At 47.7% G+C, this 16,704-nt stretch overlaps 1 protein-coding gene across 2 annotated transcripts in view; it reads left to right on the top strand.

Annotated features, from left to right (window-relative positions):
• Crtc3 (CREB regulated transcription coactivator 3) overlaps window positions 1–16,704 on the top strand; it is a 101,755-nt gene that overhangs the window by 71,328 nt on the left and 13,723 nt on the right. For both annotated transcript variants that reach the window (XM_026784247.1, XM_013350185.2), the window contains exons 6-10: window positions 1,333–1,433; window positions 7,298–7,333; window positions 11,461–11,546; window positions 12,910–12,959; window positions 16,155–16,372. In XM_026784247.1, the coding sequence (XP_026640048.1) occupies window positions 1,333–1,433; window positions 7,298–7,333; window positions 11,461–11,546; window positions 12,910–12,959; window positions 16,155–16,372 (491 nt within the window). The remainder of the gene's footprint in view (window positions 1–1,332; window positions 1,434–7,297; window positions 7,334–11,460; window positions 11,547–12,909; window positions 12,960–16,154; window positions 16,373–16,704) is intronic.

Genomic DNA, 16,704 nt, shown 5'->3' with positions numbered 1-16,704 from the left:
ATGCCCCACCAGCTGTGGATGCCCCACCAGCTGTGGATGCCCCTCCAGCTGTAGATATCCCACCAGCTGTGAATGCCCTACTAGTTGAAGGCCACGGAGAGGCTTAAAGCTCATAACTTCAGTGGGATTAACAACAGTAACGATAATTTCCACTCCGTAGTCCAATGGCAGTCGACAGTCCCATTTCCCCATCCTCCCTCTGTTTGACTGATGTTTTCTGGGTTTCTGTGACTCTGCCGGAGCCAGGAGCCCTCAGGGCACACGCTGTTCCCGCAGCATCCCAAGAGTCCTTCCCTTGTCCCCTCTTCCCTCCCCTGAAACCACGTGGCTCCAGTCACATGAAGCTGTTGCCTGGAGCAGAGCGTGAAGAAGCATTTTAGGCTAATGTGAAGTTGCTCATGTGCCCCCTGTATGACAGACAGTTTGACCTTTGGAAGGGATAAATAAATAGTTGTCATCTTTTGGAGCTGAAGTCGTACATACACTAGAACTATCTGAGAGCATTTCAAATACTTGCTGTTGATCAACAGTTCCCCCACATTTGCCCTGGCCTATTTTACACTGGAAACAACAGCGCGCACACACACACTGAAAGAATATTTCTCTCTGTGAGCGTACCCATCGATACTCAGCTGCCGCCGATAGCAATCTAGCTGAGATGTGAAATGTACCCACTGGTGTATTTCAGTATAGCAACAATAAACTTATTACATGCCAACAGAAATAATACCTTCTTAAAAAGACACACAGAATGTACAGACTGGTTGCATTATTGTACCTCCTGCAGCCATCGTCAGTGCCTGTGCTGAGTCTGTTGTGCTGTGACCTGTGCACAACTGCTGGGGAGCCCGGCTGTGCCCCCGGAGGTGAGAATGAGGAGGGACGGTAGTGGTGTTCTGACATTGTATTCCCCCGGAAAGGGCTTAAGAACCACTGTTTCATGCTTTTCCACATGGGCTCAGGAATTCTCAAGAAGCCTGGTGCAACCCCGGGTCAGACAGGCCCCAGACCCTCTTCTGAGATGCAGAGGGAAAAGGATGGCCTTAGGGAAGCTGTGAAGCTGAGGCCAATCTTGCTGAAATAGTCCCTGTGCCATTAGTCTCTTAGTGTAAGGCCATCCGAGCCCAGATTGAACTCTCTTTGAACATATGGTGCCTTCGTGGTGTGAAGGACTGCAGGTAGGTCCCGAGCCTTCATAGTGTGGATGTTTGTAAAGTCGGTTGTTCTCATCTTCTCTCCTGTTGGTAATATTCAGAAAAAAATCAAAAACAGCTGCATTTCACTGAGGAAAAAAAATGGATTTTCAGCCAGACTCTCTCCTCCCCTCCTCAGGACCAATTCTGATTCTGCTCTTCATACGAGTGCTCTGAGCACCAAGCCCCAGGACCCCTATGGAGGAGGTGGCCAGTCACCCTGGCCTGCCCCATACATGGGTAAGACACATAGGCCCCTGCTACTGGCATCTGTGCTTTCTCCTGCACTGTAGAAACTGAGAGAGAAAAGCGTCCGTGGTGCATGCTCTTCTCCAGTCTGGTGGTCTTCAGAGAAAAGCTCCCAGCAGGGGAAGTGTGTGTGTTCATATGACAGTTAGACTGCATCCCTTCTTCGCTTCGCCCATGGCGCCTGCTTCCCTGTTGGCATCTCTTGGCTCTGGAGCTTCTTCTTCCCTGTGGCAGAAGCCCCCTTTGTAGACACCCATCACCTCTACACAGGCTTCTGCTGCAGCATCCTTGCTGGTCTTTGTCCTAACTTTTATACCCTTGTAGTGCTTTTGTTGGGTTTTCCAAGGCCTTCTTTTGTCACTGAAATGACCAGGTTGGAGGAAGTGGCTTCACTTTGAGGATCCATGGATCCTGTAGGGTTGAACCTCGGGATGGAGGCAAACCCTCCAGCAGAACTGGCACAGACAGTCCCCGTGGGAAGAGTAATCACGACCAGGGCAAAGTAGAGCCAAGGAGAAGACCTTTCCACAGGAAGGCTTGTCCCAGGGAACAGGCGAGGGAGGGGAGCAGAATGGAAGCTGAGTGTCGTCATTTGCTCCTTGGTCTCCATTTCTGCTCAGAACCCTGGTTTTCTCCCTGTGGGCCAGAGGAAGTCTGAAAGAGAAAGTCCAGGAACCGGGACGGGCAGACTCATGCTACTTTGTGCCTCTGCTTCCACTGTTATCCCTGTCTGCTCTCATGCTCGCTCTCAGAAACCATCAACACACTTCCGTTCACGGCCTTTTTGCTGGACTTACATGAGCGTACCTCCTGTTCCCCAGCCTGCTCCTCATATGTGAACTTGCTGGGGTTCTCCTGCTGTCTCCTCCCATCCCCATGTCTTCCTCTCCTACCCAGCACCACCTCCTCCGTGTAAAAGCTTCGGCTGTGTCTACCCTTCCTCCCTTTGCTGGTCCCGAGCTACCCGTGCCTCCTATGTGCAGCTTCTGTGATCTGACTACCGCTTCTTCGTGTAAACTACTCCTCTCCCCCTGCTTAGGATAAAGTTCCTGAAGGCACTGTCTTAAATGTCCTGTCCTAGCCAACACCCAATACAGTGTTCAGTACAGAGGCACATTTACTGCTGGAGAAGTATGAAGAAATCTCACTTTACTGAGCACTCCCTAAAACTGATCTGACCAGGTGCACACATCTAACCCGAAGTGGGGATGCTTCATTCGGTTACTTCCCAAGCATGTCTTTCTGAGCCTTCTAATCTAGAAAGAACACAGGCTTGAATCGTCTGCTCCATATACAGATTGACTTTGAGTGCAAGGACTGGCCTAGATACTGGCCTTTCCGGTTTTCTTTGCAGTTTGGGTTTATTTAAAGCCTAAAATGTCTGTTCCTTCCGAGGAGAGCCATTCATGGTCTCACTTCCTTGCATATAATAGGGATAGGATTTGATAGTAATTGTTACTATATTTGCTCCCTTGGTGCAATTCATTTGCTGAAATGACTCTTCATAAAGCCTGAGAGCTTTGGAATTGGCCGGGGACATCTGCTGTATTTCCATACATGGGAATATGAGAGGGAAGTTGGCCGGGAAGTTGGAATTGGATGTGGGTCACTGAACAGTGCTTAGAGAAGTGGGTGTGGGGGAAGCTAGAGGACAGTAGAGATGGATGTGTATAAACAAAACCTTAAAAAGCAGAGACTAACCAGTGGGGTGCCTGTACACACAGCAAGGTGTCTGTCACCCTGACTGGGTGCCAGCTAGCCTAGTGTCATCTTCCCTGAAGCCCTGTGTTCCTGCCTTGGTGTTACCCTCTGAGATTATCCTGTTCTAGAGGGACTGAAGGCCTAGAGAGGACAAGGGAACCATTGCTAATTTAAGGAGAATTTGAGCTTCCATGTAAAGAGAAAGAAAGTAACTAAAGAAATCGAGCTGAATGTTTGCTTTAAGAGTAAGGTCGTCTCTAAGAGAAGAGGGACTGCCAGCAGGTGCGTGGCTCACGATGGGAGGTGGGTGATCAGACACTGATCCCTGAGCAACAAGAAAAAAGGGAGAGGAAGGAGCAGGTCCTGGGCAGGACTCCTGGGTTGCCTCAGGAACTTTGGTGGTCTCTCCTTTTCAACTGAGTGTTAGAAATCATGGGGCCCCAGTGTCTGCCAACTGCAGAAGGTGAGCCAACCCCCAGCATGGCTGTCTGCACCATGTGCCTGCCTCTGCAGTATCACAGGCCTCAGAAAGACATCCAAATATGGATGTGTTTACATGGGAAAGCCAGTGTGTTTAAAATATTATTCAAGTCTCCAAGGATGAGAATTATTTCTAGAGAATTATATTTGTTGGTGGGAGCTATTTTAAATGGTTTTATGTATTTTCCCCATGTAATTCATTAAAGTTTTTCATTTTCTTTCCTTTTGGATTTTAAAAATACCAACTAGCTTCACAAAAAAGTATTTCTTTTTATAGGACCCACCAAATAAAGTAAGGATTTTAAAAGTGATGGGAAAATATAACCAATGTCCAGAACTAGATTCTGTAGTCAGAACAGTAACAGCGACCCTTTCCTGGGAACCTCTGCTAAGCATAGTGATGGAAGCCCATCGTTGTCACTGTTGTCGTGGTTGGGAGCCGATGGTGAGGGAGTGCCTGCTTGTAGTTTATCTACATGAAGAGTATGACCCATTTGCTAGCTCAGATTATATTCCCAGGAAGCAAAGCTGTTAGCCTGATATATAATGGTTGTTGAGTTACATGACAATTCAACATAAATGTTATGAAGTTGTGAATGACAGAAACAAACTTTCTTATAGCCAAACAGGGTTTCGTCATTTCCTTCTTCTTGTCTAATTACCCGTTTCCCTGGTAACGTGCAGTGTCGTTACTGTTCTGTGTAGACGTGTGGATGGAGCAGCACAGTGACTCTCTGTGACACTTGTCCTGTCCTGGCTTTATCTCCAAATTGTCCTCTTTCATCATAGCATGTAGAAGGAGCCAGAGTGGCCCTTGCTCTTCAGGGAGCAGGCTAGGAGCTAAGGGCAAAACGTGCAGACTGTGGCTACAAGCCACCATCTCTGAGTGTCATCAGGATGGCAGGGAGGCTGAAATTCTAGAAACTTCTCAGAGGATTCAGTGTCTACACCTTGTATTTCTACTGCACATGAAGACTGTGGGGCATTGTGTAGGCTTGCCAGACATGAGAGCACCTAAAAGGGACCTGGGCTCAGCTCCTAGTTAGGTCAACCCTCTGAGGCGCCGAGGCTGTGGGTTCCTACAGCACAGAAGTGACCTCGGTCATTGCCGTACTGTCGCCTGTGGGACTCTTTCTCTAGATACCTAGTCACAGCTCCCTGCTTTTTGTCTTTAGCCCTTGTGTTAAAGTCATGCCCTTTGGTATGTTGTGTTTGCACGTATGTGTGTGACTGTGTGCCGTGGTAATAGTAGTAGTAGCAATAGAAATCTACGTTGGGCTATTTTGTTATATGTTAATTTTAAATAAATTGTCAATCACAGCTGCCCCGTCCTCTGGTCTTCAGTGGAACACCTGAGAGTGACATTAAATTGTTCTTATTCCCTGGCCCTTCACCCACACGCTAGACCAGCTCTGCCCTTGCTCTCCCTGCAGTGGCCTTTGTGTTTTCAGTCTTCACTGCCCGCCACGTTCCCAGCTTCACGACTCAGTGTTCAGTCTGCTGGCTTTCCAGCCTGGTGCCCGGCCATGAGGCTGTCCAAAAGCTTCTCGTGTTCTGCCACGAAGAACAGTCTCTCCAGCTTATTATTAACCCAGGCCTCTGTTCTCCGCTTCATCCCAATTCCAGCCCGCGTGTCTCCCGTTCTCCCAGACCTCACCATCCCCTGCCCCTGTTGTATGTGTCTTCCTCTTCCCCTCCCCTTTTCCTTAATCCTTCCCACTCTTGCTAGGTCCACCGAGGCGGCCCTTTAGCCTTACTTCCATTCACCCGACTCCCTCCGGGCACAGCACGCTGGCTCCTAGTCCCAGAACCGGCAGTGTGATCCTGGCCGTGGCGATAGATCATGTCTCATACAGTTGCTCCAAGGATTAGATGAGATCATGTGTGAGGTGCCTGGCACGCAGCAAGTGTTATCCTCTCCCTCCCTGTTCTCACTGCCTACCTAGGGATGAAGCCCGTCTCCTGCACCGCACGAGCAGGGGACCACACAGGGAATCTGCTCACCTCTGAAGTTCACGTGGTACCCTCAGTTAGCTCTTTGTGTTGTAGGGACTGGTTAACCTTAGTAACTAAACAGAGTGTCTTGATGAAGAGATTCCTCAATGTACCGTAATAGACCATTTCATAAAATGCAGTTTATCATTTTGAATAGGATAATTACATTTTGGTGGTCATAACAGTCACGTTCCCTGTCCTTTCTCAAAAAACTACAATGTGAATGAGCCGCTCTTGTCCCCCCCTGCTGTCACTGCTGACTCTGGAGCGTTGCCTCTGTCCCTCCGCACTGCGTTCTCCTGTCCAGCTCTGCACCTTGTCCAGTTCGCTTTGCTTCCTTGCTTTTTGTCACCTTTTCCTTTGTTTGTGTGTGGTGCCGGCCTCAGATCCATGGCCTCAGCATGCTAGGCAAGCACTCTGCTGTTGAGAAACATGCAGTCTACATACCTTCTGCATCAACATCCTTAAAGATCAGGTTCAAGACTCCTTGTCTTAATACATTTACCCTTGTGACCCAGCGGTAGCAGGTGAATCTCTGTGAGTTCAAGGCTAGACTAGCCTGATCTACAGAAAGAATTCCAGGACAGCTAGGACTGTTACACAGAGAAATCCTATCTAAAAAAGAAAAAAAAAAAAAGAAAGAAAAAGAAATTACTCCTTAGTGGTCTTGAAGATGGACTAAAACAGTTTTCAGTCACTAACTTAGATTCTGTTTTCTGGGAGAAAGTCTCCTTTTTGTGAGTCTGATCAATTAGTAAGCCCTTGGCGCTCTTGGGAACTCTTAGTGTTCATCTGCCCCTAATTTGCCGTAGCTCCGCCTCTTCCTGCCTGCCCTGCACTACTTGCCCCAATCCTCTAATGCACACTGCCAAAACTGAGCAAGTATCTGTTGAGTGAATGATTGATTATTAAGTGTTAATGTTATAGAATGAGTGGGTTAATTTATAATTTAACTATTGCATCTAGAAACTTACCTAAGCTGAGCTGTGTTTAAGGACTTAGGCTTCAAATTTTATCCTGAGTCTGCTGAGAACTCACTTGGTGTAAAATTGCTCTGAGGGAGGAGGGTTAGCTAGGCCATGTGGGGCGAATCTAGTTCCAGCCAGAGAAGCTGAAGGGACTGCGCATGGTCCTCTCTTCTTCCTTCGGCCAGAACTGACTCCAGACTAGTGTTTAAAAGCTTTGTGAACAGCTACCACATTTACCCTTACCTTCACTTAGTCTCTAGATGTGTGTTTTTTTTTTAAAGCAACTTGTTTAAGAGTCCAGGATATGTCCCAGTGTCCAGCACGGAACTACCACCCATAGTCAGTGTCAGAACAGTGATATGGATTCCAAGTTCCTGCCCTCCTGTAGGATGACATATTTGGAAGTGTGGCAGAACAAACTTTTTTGCTTTGTATTTTGAAGCCAAACTGTCTTCAGGTATTTCTCAGACTGCCAGCCACTGTTCTCTTGAGGCAGAGTCAGGAAGAACCTAAGACAGGAAGAGCTCTTGGGCCCCGACTCTCGGCTCTGAGTAACTGCATCTGCTTTAGTATGAATGCCAAAGCACTCGAATGAGCTTTGTTAGAACTGCTTTAGAATCTTCAAAAACTATATTTCATGTCAAAAAGTTATTCTAATACATGATAAATGATAATATCGCATATAAAAGTTTTTTTTTCTCTTTCTACCAGGTTTCTGTGATGGAGAAAATGACGGCCATGGGGAAGGTATGAGCAGGTGTTGGGGTTGACAGTCATATTCATGTAAAGTCCGACAACTGTTGCTTAGAGTACTTATCTGAGATGCTCTAAGGAAATTAGCAAGACATGACCAAAGCCCTGAGAGAGGAAATGTGTGACCAGATTACAATGGTTCCTTGTTACCCGAGTCCCCTCGGTACCGCAGTCACAAGCTTGGGCAAGGAAGGAAGAGTTGTAACCACATGAAAATGTGAATTAATCGCAGACTTAAGCAGTTGCTCCACGGCCTGCTTTCCACACAGTCTCAGCCCCCTTAGAAAAGTCACTCTGAGCTACTGACAGGTTTAAATGACAGTGCAGGGCACGTGCACGTGCGAGTTTGCGCTCAGGCTGTGGACTGCTTGGCATGCATGCATGCAGCTCAGAGTTCAGCCTCCAGACACAGCAGGCTGTGCACTCCTGCAGTCCTCCGCCTGGGCGTGAAAGCAGGAGGACCGGAAGTTCCGGGAGAGTCTTAGCTACACATAGAGCTTGAGACTAGCCTGGGCTACATGAGATCCTGTCCCCCAAAAGGAAAAAGATACAAGTTTATTATAAGACAGAGTTATGCATTTTGCAGAAGACACTGACTTCATAAAGCCAATTAGAATCATGCTGGAGATCTGCTGAGATGAACCTGAAAGCCTCAGCAAATGGGGCTCCAAAGCAGTTCGTTTAGCCAGTTAATACTGGCGCCATTGGACCTTTATGAACTGAAATATAATTATTTTCATATTCTGAATTAGCTGAATGGCTAAATTTGTTTGTATGTCACAGAGGCCAGGCTTGTGGAGAACAAGATAAGCAAAGATCACTTGCATGAGGCAGAGCCCTCTGATGTCACCCTGCACGCTCCTTTTCTGAGCAAACCATTTTAGGTGTTAAATAAAACCATAAAAACTTGAAACTGGCCCTCAGGAGGCAGAGGCAGGCAGATCTCCATGAGTTCAAGGTCAGTGTATTCTATAGAGCAAGTTCCAGAGGACAAACTCTGTCTCATAAAGCAAACAAACAAAAAAAAAAAAAAGAGGGGGAAAGAAAACTTGCAACTGCTTCATCTGATCATTCAGGACAGAAGTGAAGAAACGGCTTCAGCGCCATCCCCAGCTATTTCTTTGAAGAATTCCCAACAAGCCTTGTACATGGAAACAAACTACAAACAATGAATTCCTCAGGGAAACAACCTGTTGAGGCCCTGCAGCCTGTCCCAGACCCAGTCCTGTGACCATCTCTTTAGGCCGTAGGTCATGAGGCTGCTTGCTCAGCCTCCCGGAGACCTTCCCAGCACATTGCTGTCCTTGTTCTCCGTTTGCCTAGAACCACAAAGGCTCACAAAGCCCGCTGCTCCTGTCCCCAGTTGTGGAGAGCCCCTGTGGGTCTGCATGTCCCGGGCACTGTTTATTCAGGATCACCCAGAAGTAGAACAGTCTTAGAGCCTCATGGGGCTTACCTCTCTGAAGTATTTATATTCGTGATAAGAAAAAGAGCCAACAAGAACGGAATATACTCTTCAGAAGAGACTAATCCCTCTGCGTGACTCGGTGAGGTCATGTAGGACTTTTCAAGGCCTCTCCTTAGCAATACATAAAGGGAAACAAGGAAAAAGAAAAAAAAGGAGAGAAAGAGTGAGTGGTTTGAATCTCAGAACTGAGCGACCCCGAGGCACACAGATCAAGTTCCCTCAGTCTCAGCAGAAGTGGCATTTGCTGCCCTGGTGCTGAAAGGTCAGCCATGATGAACCCTGCATCGTGCCGGGCCTGCCACTGAGAATGAATTCTGGAGGCCACAGCTGTAATTATTTCCTAAGTTTTATTAACTTACCAAAAAAAGAAAAAAGGAAAGAAAGAAAGAAAGAAAGAAAGAAAGAAAGAAAGAAAGAAAGAAAGAAAAAAGAAACTTAGGGGATTTATTTAAACCTTTTCTCAGAGTTCATTCTGAAATTTTGGCTTATGTTTTGTTGTCTGTTCTTTGAGATTTGGTATCATGTAGCTCAGACTGGCACAGAAACCCTGATCTTCCTGCTTCTGCTTCCTACATGCTGGGGTTACAGACTTGTACCAACACGCCTAGCTTTGATCTCATTTTTTTCTCATTTTTTCTGGGTTCTGCTACTCATCTTGTGCAGGCCAAAGCAGGACAGGCACAGTGGAGCCACGCAGTCCCTAGAACCCTTCAGTCTAGAACCCTTCCGAGCAGTGACATTAGATCACATAGTTCTTCAGAGCTCGCCTTTGACCTTTGGTCTGTGTCTGAGAACAAAGAGCCTCCACTTGGTTTGTGTCTTGGCTGGCCTTCTCTCTTTCATTGGTATGACTGAGCATGTTCACGCAGACAGCCAAGGACAGTCCCTTCAAGCAGAGCCGGGTTGTTCTGTAACATTAGAACCCTATCAGCTGCTCAGCCAAATGTGCCAGTGGGTTATCAGTTCTTCTTTAGTCCTTTACCAAGTAGATTCACTGCCACTGTGATTGTCATACATTGTGTGTGCATGTGTGCATCATGTTTATGTATGTGGACGTCTTAGAGAGCACTTGCACATACATGTGCATTCACGTGGAAGCCCAGAGCTGGGTGTCTTCCTTGATTACTCTCCACCTTATATATCAAGTAGGAGACCTGTTGAATCCAGCACTTCCTGACTTGGACTAATCTAGCTAGTCAGCTCGTTTCCGGAGCAGGGAGTCTCCTTCTCTGCCCCTGGTGCTCTGGGATTACAGGCAGCTGCCATGTCTACCTGGCTTTTGCATGGGTTCTGGGAATCCAGACTCTGGTTCTCACTTACAAGGCAAGTGCTCTCTCCACCGAGCCAGCTCCCCAACACACCTCTTCATTTGTTGTTACCTTCTTCATATCATTAGTGTGTGTATTTTTCCTTATCTCTTTTCCCATGCCTGCAGGGCCTTGGCCTGGTCTCAGACTTCTACCCTTTGTTTCCCATCGTTATCCTTTATCTAGCCCATAGTCCAAGGAAAAAGAGCACTCTGGCTGGTGGTAGCCACCACTTCTTCTCTAGACTTCTTTACTTACTCCACACTCTCTTGCTTGTGCTCCCTTGACTGTGTCTCTCAAGGGAGCACAGAGCATCCGGCTCCAAAGCCTCAATGTTCTCTGCTCTGAAGCAAGGATATATTGTTCTCCTGGGCTTCTTTCCGTTCTAATGACTGTCATAGGTGTGTTGCCTTTGTCCCCTGGCTAGTCTATAGATTCCTTCAAATTTGAATCTGTTTCTTAATTTTTTCTTTAACTCCTACAATGACACACAAAGCACCTTCAGGAGACCATCAATAAAGATTTGATAAAGGGGCTGGAGAGAACTGGCAGAGGCCCTGGGGTTCGTGTCCTAGCACCCCTTGGTGGTTCACAACTGTGTAGTTCCAGGAGATCTAATGCCCTCTTCTACCCTCCATGGCCACTGGCATTCACGCAGTACATAGACACATGTAGGTAAAATATCCATGCACACAAAATAATGCAATAACTAAAGAAGAAAAAGAATATATAAAAAATAAATATTTGCTAAAGAAATCCTGTTCACTAGGCAGGGTGGCACATGCCTGTAATCTCACCACTTGGGAGACAGAGGCTGGAGGATAGCTGCAAGTCCAAGGTCAGCCTGGGTTACATAGCAGGTTCCAGGGCAGACATGCCTAAATGCTCAGAAACATTTTAAAAATTGTTTCCTCTTTTATTTATTTATCTATTTATTTATTTATTTATTTATTTATTTATTTTGTTTATTTCTTTGAGACAGCATTTCTCTGTGTAATCCTGGCTGTCCTGGAACTCACTCTGTAGACCAGGCTGGCCTCGAACTCAGAGATCTGCCTGCCTCTACCTCTGAGTGCTGGGTTTAGAGACGTGTGTCACCACCACCCAGCTTCTTTCTTTTCTTTTGAGACAGTGTCTTTCTGTATAGCCCTAGCTGTCCTGTAGAGTATACTGGCTTTAAATTTATAGAGATCCATCTGCCTCTGCCTTCTGAGTGCTAGGATAAAGGTTTGCTACCCCCTTCCCACCTACCCCAGCTCTTTTTAACTATGCTGATTTATTTGACCAAAAGTGGGGTGGCTGCCTTCTAATCTTAGTTCAATGAGTCTGTTTCTTCTCCCTTTCAGTAGCATCTTTTCCTGGGCCGTTGAAAGAAGAGAATCTGTTAAATGTTCCGAAGCCACTGCCTAAGCAGCTGTGGGAGACCAAGGAGGTGGGTGAGCCGTCCTGGCTGCAGGCATCGTCCTGGCTGCCTGCCCTGCAGAGGCGGAAGCCAGAACTAGGGAAAAGGGGAGAGAGGACTTGGCTGGACCCTGAGACTGGAAAGACATAGCAGGGGATGCTGCTCCAAACGACATCATGATCACTTGGTGAATTAGCATAGCGATCGTGTGGCTTCCCTGCTTTCCTGTGAATTTACTCTCAAAAGAAAACCGTTAGGCTGCTGTACTTCACACGGTCAGAAGCTTGGGGCCTGGCACAAAAGGGCAGTCATCTCTGCTTGGGTGCCACTCGCCTGCTCTGCTGAGGACTGCTGTCGTGACATATGATCCTTTCCGACACTGCAGCCTTTGGCCCCAGCTGATGGCAGCAGGTGACATGCCACCTGTTTGCTGTGATTTCTCTGAGCTTCGAGTGGTAGCAGCTAAAGGCCACTGCTGACCTCCACCTCACCATATGGACCTCGCCCTGAGGAGAGGGAGGCCTCCAGTTTAGCTTGGCCACTCTCTGTAGAGCCAGCCCCTCCTTCCAGCCCCTAGTGATGCTCAGATGTAGTTGGTTGTTTGGTCTCTGTGCCTAACTATCCTGTCTGTCAGGGCCCCATTGGTGCTGCTCCTTTTCCTCCCTGAAATCTGCCAAAGTTTCTGCTAGCATTATAGTGGTCTTAAAAGGTGGGGTTTTGTTGTTGGTTTTTTTTCTTTTTGGTTTTTTGTTTGTTTGGTTTTGGTTTTTTGTTTGTAAAAGCAAAATATGTAGTTGATGTTTTATCTTTAGGAGCCTAAAGTCCACATATATAAACAGCTCTCTGTCCTCTTGGCTGTGAAAGTGGTTCTTGTAGAAGACAGAAAATAGGTGTGCAGGTGTCCACTCCCTCCAAGTACCTGGAGCTGCTCTCTGGAGGCATGAGCTCGTCTCCCTTGGCCCCGTGGCTGCACAGTATCCGTCCCTGTCCCCCACCAATTTACATTTTAATTAGATCGTCCTTTTTCCTTGGCATTCATTCCCTCCTTCCTTATGCAGTTTTGCTTTTTAAATTTTCTTTTTTTCTCTCTTGTCAGCTGAAAAAAAATATTTAAAATTGGAATGTGCAAAAGTTTGCCTTTTTGAAGGCAGTGACTATTTAGCTAGAAGACACATTAATAAGGAATCCAGAAAGTGTGTTAATATTATACTTGTCTTTTGACTGGAAAGTTGAGAAATTTAAGACTCCCCCAAACCTCCATGGCTGCTCTGTGACGATGCCCCTGGTCTACTCTGTCTGTCACAGGCTCTAACGAGGAAGCTCTGACTCCACTTTGCAAACATCTGATTTGGCTGTGCACCAAATGAGCCCAGCTTTCTTTGTCTCTTCCCAGATCCAGTCTCTGTCTGGACGCCCGCGATCCTGTGATGTTGGGGGAGGCAAGTAAGTAATGTCCCTTCTGCTGACGGTTTCTGAGAGCCTTCTCTGCTGGGCCACAGAACTGAGAGATGGAGCTTGCTCTAGATAAACCCAAGTCAGCTGCATTTGCATAAAAACAGCCGGTCTCTCTTGGTACACTTATTTCATGTATTTGAGGCAGTTCCATTAGCTAACTGGCGAAAGCCAATAACACCACCATAAGTGTGTCTGATAATCGCCTAGTTGACTCTGAGCACACACAGACCCTACCTGGTAGAAGCAGAAGTGTGCACTGGAGCCTGTGGCAGGCTATGGGCATCATCTGACAGGAAAGGACACCATCAGTTAACTTGATTGGCTACATAGAAGCTGATTTTAAAAGTTCCATGAATGAAGCTGAGTAGTGGTGATTGGGCTGTGGTGATGCTTCACTTCCAGTGACTGCTTCCAGGAAGCCCCTCCCATCTGCCAGCCCCTCCTTCCACTCTAGATGCAGGCTCTGTTACTGTAGGAGTAAGGTGGATTTCTTTATGACTATGCTCTCGCGGGGTCTTCTGCGGGCCCTGATGCCTGTCATGTGACCTGGTCACTGCTCCACAGTGTGTGCCGCACTGAGTGAATCACCCGTCTCCCCGCTCTGGCTCGTGTGGTTTTTTTCTCTCTTCAGCCACATTGCTCTCTCCCGGATTGGATCGAGCTGGGCCACGGCAAGAGCCACCCTCTCTCCGTCTGTCACTCTGACCACAGCAGCATCTCTAGCTTGCACTCGGCTCCCTCTCTCCTACAGTCTACGACTGACTTGTCCCCACCTCTGCCTCTCCCACCTCACCTCTCAACACCTGCACTGCTTGCACGGACCCCAGGCACACCAAGCGTCTTGAGGCTCCGTGAGCACTATATCACGTCCCTAGCAAAGCCTTCCTCAGCACCGCTCTTCCTGTCTTTAGCGTCTCCAGCTTCTATGCTGGTGTTACTTGTGCTCTTGGCTGTACCGCCCCAGTTGCTCCTAGCACAGCATGCTTCCTACCGTATTTCAGTTTCCTGCTTGATCATCGCGCTGCTCCATCTCTGGACTCCACCAACACAACTCCCTCATAAGAGGACTAAGAAGCCTTGTCCTTTTGAAGGCCTACTCCCAAGCTGCACAGAGTCCAAGGGACTGCAGGGACCCACAGTACACATGTATATGGGATGACCACATATCTGCCTTCCAGTACAGACCAGGGCTGGGTAGGGAAAGGCAATAAGGACTAAGGATTGGGCTGCCTGTCCCAGTGTGTGCTAGTGCAGGGCCCCAAGGATTCTGGGAAGTCTACATTTGAATCCAAGCTATTATAAAGGTGTGCCTTGTCAGGACACAAGAGTTTGTTCTTTGATTTCTAACTTTGGAAGATTAAAGCAAGGGCTGAGGAGAGGGCTCCGTGGGTAAGAGCTTTTGCTGTGAAAGCTGAAGTTAAATTCCCAACCCACGCTGGGCGGTGGTGGCGCACGCCTTTAATCCCAGCACTCGGGAGGCAGAGACAGGCGGATCTCTGTGAGTTCGAGACCAGCCTGGTCTACAGAGCTAGTTCCAGGACAGGCTCCAAAGCCACAGAGAAACCCTGTCTCGAAAAACCAAAAAAAAAAAAAAAATTCCCAGCCCGCTCATGGGAAACTGGGCATGGTCGCACAAATGCCTGTAACCCCACTGCTTTTGGGAGTGGGGCTAAGAGGATCCCTGGGGCTTGCTGGCTTACAACCTGATTCCGGGTCTGGTGAGAGACCCTGTCTCAAAGGAGTAAAGTAGAGAGTGCTAAACAGGACACCTGTCATCCTCCCTGGCCTTGGCATAGATGCTCTCACTCCCCACCCTCCACACACACAGAACAAATGCAGTGCTAACTTCCCTTTGCAATTTCCATCCTTGGCCCAGGTGTGCAGATGTCAAAGGCAGGCCCAACTGTGAACATACACATAACCTGCTCGTCATTATGCCTCCTGGGCCTGTCCTTGTACCTGACACACAATGACCAGCCAACAGTTTCAGTAAATGAATGGAATATGTTTTCCTTATTTTCAAGATTATGGAAACTTGGCTGGAGAGATGGCTCAGTGGTAAAGAGCTGCTTGCTTTTACAGAGGAGCAGATGGGTGACCTACAACCACTTGTAATTTCAGCTCCCGGGTCTTAGTTAGGGTTCTTATGGCTTTGATGAAACACCGTGACTGAAAGCAACTTGGGGAGGAAAGGGTTCATTTCACTCCCAGAACCATAACAGTTCATCATCAAAAGCAGTGCGGGCAAGAACTCATGCAGGGCCTGGAGCAGGAGCTGATGCCGAGGCCATGGAGAGGTGCTACTTACTGGTCCCTCAGTTTGTTTTCTTATGGAACCCAGGACCACCAGCCCAGGGACGTCCCCATCCACAATGGACTGGGTCCTCCCCCACCAAACACTAGTTAAGAAAATGCCGTACACGCTTGCCTGCAGCCTGATCTTATGGAGGCTTTTCTTAATTGAGGCTCCCTCCTCTCAGATGGCTCTAGCTTGTGTCAAGTTGACATAAAATTATCCAGCACAACTTTCTCCTGGCCCTCAAGGGCACTTGCACTCTGTGAACACACTCACATGCTGTGTGCATGCATGTACATACTTAAGCACAATCATTAATAAAAATAAAGTAAATCTTTAAAAACTGAAAATTGTTATGTTTTTAAAGTTAACGGAAATTTAATCAAAACAATATATCATGAAAGGTATATATTTACTTTTTGTGTGATTTTGGTAGCGAAAATAATTTAGAAAGCTAACACAAAGAACTCTAAATATGAATGACATAGTATCTCATAGTTTGTTTTTGTTTTTTGAGACAGTTTCTCTGTGGGACAATCCTGGCTGTCCTGGAACTTGCTCTGTAGACCAGGCTGGCCTTGAACTCACAGAGATCCACCTGCCTCTGCCTCCTGAGTGCTGGGGTTATATACAGCAATTTAGAATTTGCAGCGTTTGTAATCTATTCTGATCTGGAGAATACCCTGTAAGGTGGGCATAGGCGACATCCTCTGTCTCATTTAACAAGTGAAGAATTGCATTCCAGAGAGGGTGAGCAGATGGCCACGGTCTTGGCAGAGGCAGGCCCTCCAGGGACTGCAGTCTCTGATGGGAAGGGCATCGTCTGTGCCCCGTCTTCCAACAGCCGAACACGTGGCAGGAAGTAATCCTCCTTTCTCTCCTTTCAGTGCTTTCCCACATAACGGCCAAAACATAGGCCTCTCTCCGTTCCTGGGGACCCTGAACACCGGAGGGTCATTGCCCGACCTAACCAACCTCCACTACTCGGCACCCCTGCCAGCCTCCCTGGACACCAGCGACCACCTCTTTGGTAGCATGAGTGTGGGGAACAGCGTGGGCAACCTTCCAGCTGCTATGACTCACCTGGGCATAAGGAACTCCTCCGGTAAGTACTCCCACGTGGAAAGGGAGTGGCTGTGTCCCCTGCTGTGTCTGTCTGGTGCATCACTGAGTGAAAATGACCACGTCTCAGAGACATAGTGTAGCCTCCTTCGCGCTGGTCAGCATCCGCTCGGGGTCCCTGCTCTGCGTGGTCAACAACTTAGAGCAGTCCTGCTGCATGCACCTCGCTCTCCGCTGTCTTCCCGAGCCCACGTGTGCAGAGAACTTGGGGAGGAGTGTTTGGGAAGTAGAGAGACAGGTGCCACTCTGTGCCAGCTGGACGTTGTTAGCAGTTCTTAGCAGCCTATGGTGATCTTCTATCTTTTTTTTTTTTTT

This window comes from Microtus ochrogaster, chromosome 22 (genome assembly GCF_000317375.1).
Source record: "Microtus ochrogaster isolate Prairie Vole_2 chromosome 22, MicOch1.0, whole genome shotgun sequence".
Taxonomy (NCBI): domain Eukaryota; kingdom Metazoa; phylum Chordata; class Mammalia; order Rodentia; family Cricetidae; genus Microtus; species Microtus ochrogaster.
Note: the sequence above shows the minus strand (reverse complement) of the source record. Positions and strands in the feature narration are given on the sequence as shown.